At 46.5% G+C, this 6,000-nt stretch overlaps 1 protein-coding gene across 1 annotated transcript in view; it reads left to right on the plus strand.

Annotated features, from left to right (window-relative positions):
• The window catches only part of LOC115088545, a 97,224-nt gene extending 95,075 nt beyond the window's left edge, over positions 1-2,149 (plus strand). The window contains exons 10-11 of the mRNA XM_029596805.1: positions 1,378-1,666; positions 1,712-2,149. Of these exons, the coding sequence (XP_029452665.1) occupies positions 1,378-1,666; positions 1,712-2,149 (727 nt within the window). The remainder of the gene's footprint in view (positions 1-1,377; positions 1,667-1,711) is intronic.
• The last annotated feature ends 3,851 nt before the right edge of the window (positions 2,150-6,000 follow it).

The raw sequence follows: 6,000 nt of genomic DNA on the forward strand, positions 1-6,000 counted from the left end.
GGGACCATGTCCAGTGAGAAATGATGAATTTGGGCAGATGCCAACTCTAATCACTAATTCAGTGCCTATTCCATGTTTCCCTCCCTGCTCTTCACATTGGTCCTCTCATGTTCATGTTAGTCCTCATTAATGCTAATGTGGAATTAATATAAATTCAAGCAAAAAAGAACAAGAGTTAAAAGAAAATTGGTTCTTACCTGCTAATTTTCAATCCTGTAATACCACAGATCAATCCAGACAAGTGGTTTTATTCATCCCTACCAGAAAATGTGGAGGCAGAGGACAAAATTTTGGGCACTGCTACATATCCAAGAGTGCCACTGGCAGTCCCTCAGTATTTCTCTGCCTCCAGCAGAGGCAGATGGTAGAGGTGTTTACCTGCAGTCTTGACTGATCTTTGTTTTGGAAGTTTTTTCTGCTCTCCGAGGTGTCAGGTTGCTGTCGAGGGCCATCCCTTGGGTTGAGCTGGGCAAATGGGGGGTTGGATACCCCTGGCTAGTTTTAGTCCACAACCCCGGGACTACTGAAAGCCAGGGGACTGGTTCCCTCAGTGGGTCCCGAAGTCTCCCCTCCAATCCTTGAAACTCAGTGAAGTATCTCTCTTTGGGGTCTCTTTTCCTATCTCCTTGGGTGTTTGGCTGCTAGGAGCTCCTTTAAAAAAGAAAAAAAAAAAAAAGGTAAGCAGCAGCAGCAGCAGTGACTCAGGCCGTGTTTCTGAGCTGCCTAACAGTCAGCCTTCGCGGCGGGATCATCAGGGGTCGGCCCGGGAGGAGTCAGGCTTTGGCAGGGGGGGAGAAGCGGCTCTGCCGCGGTAGGAGAGTGCCTCCAGGAGGGAGAAATTGCCTCTCCGTTGTTCTCTTTAGCACTGACTGCACACACGTTTCAGCACTTTTTTCTTTCACGCCGGTGGGAACTTGTGCGGCAGTGCGCTCCTCTTTCTTGCTTCAGCGGCCGCGTGGTGAGCCCCTGCCCCCGCGATTACAGCGCATGGCAATACTTTTACAGGCCCAATGACTGACAGGCTGTTGGAGGAGGCCTGTTGGGCCTGCAGAGTGTGGTCTGCTTATCTCAATCCCCTCTCCCTTTGCACGGAGTGAGCGGGGGGGGGGGGGGCTGCGGAGGGGGGCTTCTGTCAGACCCGCAAAATCATGGAGGTCCTCAAGGTCGGTGGTGAAGGGGGGAGGGCCTCAGATAGGTGGCACTTCCTCGGGGGAGGGGGACCTGGGTAAGGGGGTTCAACCCCGGGGATTCCCCCCCACTCCCCCGGTACAGCAAGGTGCAGAGGCACAGTCTGAGTCAAGGCCCGACAGCCCAGAGGGACCCGAGAGGGTTTTCTCCCGAATTTGTCCTCCTGCTTCATGAGGTTTTCCTGGCTAGGGAAGTTGGGAAGAAGCATTTTAAGGACAGCCCGGCTGACCCCGCGAAGAGGCCGAGGGGGTCCCCGGCAAGGTCCGTGACATCATGGGAGAAGCCTCTGGGGGCCCACCTGGCTGCAGATGCCAGGGTTTCAGAGGATTTGGATGACCTTCAGGCTGAGGGTGGCTTGTCTCCAACGGCGGATCCGGATGCGGACCTGGATGGGGGGCACCCTTCGGACCCGGATGATCCTAAGGATGATCTAGGGGCCTTTGAGGGGCCCAAAGCGGAAGGTGACAACCCACGGGTGGTACGCCTGTTCAAGAGGGAGGACTTGCACTCTCTTATTCCCTAGGAACTGGAGGAATTGGGGGTTAAGCTATCCCTAGAGGAGTCAGATAATGAGGGGGTTAATCCAGTGTTGGATGGCCTGTGGAGACCTCCTATCGCCTTCCCCATTTTGAAGAAGATCCAGAAGCTGATCAGCTGGGAATGGGATTCCCCGGACTCTGGTTTAAAGGTGGGGAGAGCGATGACGAAGCTATATCTGCTGCTGCAGGATCATTTGGATGCCCTTAAAATCCCGAAGATGGATGCTGCCATGTCCATGGTCACCAGGAAGACCACCATTCCGATTGCCGGAGCAGCTGCTCTGAAGGATGTTCAGGATCATAAGCCATGTAACCTTCCCTTTAAAGTCAAGCTTCTGTTCAGGGAGGACCTCGACCAGCTCATGAAGTCTTTTGGAGACACTAAAGGTAACAAACTGCCAGAGGATAAGAAGTCAGTGTGAAAGCCTTTCTCCTCTTGTCCCCGGTTCCAGGAAGCGCGGCATTTCCGTTCTGGCAGGCCGGCTGGATCCTCGACAACACACCAGCCCTTGAGTAGGCAGCAGTCCTTTCGAGGTTCCGGAAAGTCTTCTAGAGGCAGGTCCACCCCCGGAGTGGTGGCATCAAATCTTCCCAATGAAGTTGGGCCAGTCCACTCCCGCCCTTGGCGATAGGGGGCAGGTTGTCTCTTTTTTACGAGGAGTGGATGAAACTCACTTCCGACCATTGGAGATTTTTCTCAGCCTCTCAAATTGGTCTTTCTGGAGTCGTGCTGTATTTCCCAAAGCAAGGGGGGGGGGGGCATTGAGGAGACCCTTCAAAGGTTATTAAGTTTGGAAGCCGTGATCCCTGTCCCGATTTCGGAGCAGAGACAGGGGAGGCATTCCATATATTTCATGGTCCCAAAGAAAGAAGGAACTTTTTGACCCATCCTAGACATCCAAAAAGTCAACAGGAGTTTAAAGGTACCAGTGATTCTGGGGCAAGATGGCGGCATAGGAAGGTCGCTGAACGCAGGTTGCTCTTGAATTTCCTTCTAGTGTATTACTGAGTGGAATTATGCAGTCGAAAAGAAAGGGAAAAGTAAGGATTTTTCCACCAGAATCCTTACCTCTCTTGGGGCAACTGGATATCCTGCGGTTTATGTGCCAGCCGGAGCAAGAAGGGAGAACGGGTGAAGCTGATGTGAGGCCTAGTGGGGGAGAGCTGGGAGCTCCAACAGATGAGGCATCCCTCAGCCCTGACATCAGACTGCCTCCAGTGCAGCGTGACCCAAACAGAGTTACTACCCAGTCGCAGGTCGATGACGTGGCCGAAGCGACTGGGGGGGTAGAAGTTGATCTCTGTATTGCGCCGAGAACTGAGGAACTTGCCCGTGCAGGAGCCGAGAGTGCTGCCAGTGTGGGAGCCTCTGGATCAGAAGTTTGCCTCGGGAGGAGGAATGAGGAGGCTTCTGTGGACGGAGGTCAAGCCATAATATCTCTCGGTGCACATGGTGAGTCCCTAGAATTATCATCTAGGCCGGATGCGGTGACTCTCGAGTCACTCTGGGACTTAGTGGCAGGCCAAGGACTTTCTATGAAAAGACTAGAAACTAAAATGGGCTCCCTAAATTATAATTTCCAGCAAAAAATACTTGGAATTCAGAAGCAAACCACGGTGACAACTAATAAAGTTTTAGAGACTGAAAGTAAAATTCAGTCTCTTCAAGCTGTAAATGTGGCAGTAATTAGAGAACAAATGGCGTGCTCCAAACGTTTGGAAAACCTAGAAAACAACATTAGGCATTTAAACCTTCGGATCTTGAACTTTCCCAAAATGTATTTATTTATTTATTTATTTATTTTAACTTTTCTCTATACCATCATTCAGTGGATACCCTCACAATGGTTTACAGTAAGGCACATAAAAAATGATGCTAAAATATATCAAGTTACACAGGTGCCATTAAGGATCGGTAACATAGTTTGTAAGCAATATTAATTGGTAAGTGTAATAAATCATGTACATTTCTCATTGTATCAGTTTTGGATACAAGATTAGCTTTATCATTGTACTTTTATCCTTTATTGATGAATGAAACAAAAAAAAAATGAAGCTTAAACTAAAATAACAAAAATTACACACATATTGATATTGGTTATGTGTATGGTTGTTCAATTGTTTGTACCTTGTATTCCCCTGGGTACTATTCTCCTTTCTCTTTTTGATAAGCTTGTTTAAAGAGCAAGGTTTTTACATTTTTTCTAAAGGTTTTGTTGTCACTTTGTAATCTTAACTCCATAGTATGGGTCCTGCCAAGGATAGTGCTCTCTCTCTTACTTGTGTTAGTCTTGCTGTTTTGATTGATGGAATAGTAAGAAGTGCTTTATTGGCTGATCTCAGGTTTCTGTTCAGGACGTGTACGCGAAGGGCTGTGTTCAGCCAATCTGCTTTTTCATTATTTTTTATTTTATGTATGGTGCATAGTGTTTTGTACTGAATTCTTTGTTCAATGGGTAGAGATTCCCTTTACTACATTGAAACGGCTCCTAAGAGAAGGTCTTGGATTTTCTGATGATGATATGCCGTCTATTAACTTTTGTAGATTTTTGAATAGTAGATCTTCTGCTGTAGGAACAGCCGCTACATCTGCTATTCCAATAAATTTAACCAGCTTCTTAGAGAACTCTGATACAGATGTATTAGAAAGAAATACTTTGCTAGTTGCGTTTATTTCTGTGCAAGACCTTAATAGCATGATGCGTAATTTCTTCAGAAAGTTTCCTCTAATGTTTTATGGTCAAGCAATAAGAATATATCCCGATTTAGCACAGACAACACAAATTAGGAGGAGAGAATTTCTTTCTTTAAGGCAGGATGTGGTTTCTCTAGGATATACGTTTACAATTCATTATCCTTGTAAGCGTATTCTAAAAAAAAAGAGGGTGACTGTTTTATATTTTTTCAGATAGAACAGCTTCGTCAATTCATGAATGCCCGTAGGCCAACCACTTCTTCCCCGGTTGATTAAGTATGGGAAGTTTAAAAATGTATTAGCTCTGGTGTGTATTCTATGTTAATGCCAGAATGTATATTTAGATTCCAAATAATTCTCTCTCTTAGTTTTCTCTTGCCCCTTTATTCACTCTACTTTTTCTTATAATGTAATAACAAGTGTAATATTTGATTTGTTAAAGGTAGATGATAAATATTTTTCTTTTCTATATTTCCTTTTGTTAAAGTGACATAATCTGGATATAGTAAGGTATTTGAGGATTAATATTGCTGTTGTAATTTGATGTATTTGTTTATATTCAGCTGCAATAATTCTACCTTTACTTTTATTTATTGTTTAAACTTTTGAAAATTATAAATAAAGAATTAAAAAAAAAAAAAAAGGTACCACGCTTCCTGATGGAGACATTGCAGACCGTGATGGCGGTAGTCCGGAAAGGGGAGTTTTTGGCGTCTCTGGATCTCACCGAGGCCTATCTGCACATCCCCATTCGACAGGACCATCAGAAGTTTCTTTGCTTCAAGGTACTAGGTCAGCATTTTCAGTTTCGGGCCCTTCCCTTCAGTCTCACCATGGCTCCTTGTATCTTCACAAAGGTGATGATCATCATCGCGGCAGCCCTGAGGCAGGACGGGGTTCTGGTACACCCGTATCTGGACACTTGGCTCATCAGGTCGAAGTCACTGGAGGAATGCTCGCGGTCAGTGCTCCGTGTCCGGACTCCGTGTCCGGGCTCTTCTGGAGTTGCTGGGTTGGATCCTCAATTTGCCAAAGAGTCACTTGATGCCTTCTCAGGCCCTGGAGTATTTGGGCACCCAATTCGAGACACAACAGGGAAGAGTGTTTCTCACTGCTAACAGGGTGGTCAAGCTCCAAGCTCAGGTAGCTCGGTTACGTCGCCTTCCTGTTCCCAAAGTCTGGGACTATTTGCAGGTCCTGGGGTCGATGGCCTCGATGTTGGAGCTGGTTCCTTGGGCATTTGCTCTTCCCTGTACGTACCCAGAGCAGTCCAGACAGTGAGTTGAGCCTCCTTTCCAGCAGATGGAGACAGAGAAAAACTCAAAGGGTATCCTATATCAGAACAGTGCTCCCCCTGTGTCCCTTCAGTATTTCTCTGTCTCCAGCAGATGCAGATAGCAGAACCTGTGGTTTCCTTTCTTTGTGGCAGTTTGTGGTTTGCGGAAGTTCTTCTTCCTTCTTTCTCTAGTTATAAGGATCAAGCAAGTATTTGTTAATTCCCAGTATTTAAAAAGTGGGGAAAAAAAAAGTTTAGTCTTCAGGAGCAGTTTGTTCTGACTCCTCGCTCTTGCTTGGGCC

Source organism: Rhinatrema bivittatum, chromosome 3 (genome assembly GCF_901001135.1).
Source record: "Rhinatrema bivittatum chromosome 3, aRhiBiv1.1, whole genome shotgun sequence".
In the NCBI taxonomy this organism is placed as follows: Eukaryota; Metazoa; Chordata; class Amphibia; order Gymnophiona; family Rhinatrematidae; genus Rhinatrema; species Rhinatrema bivittatum.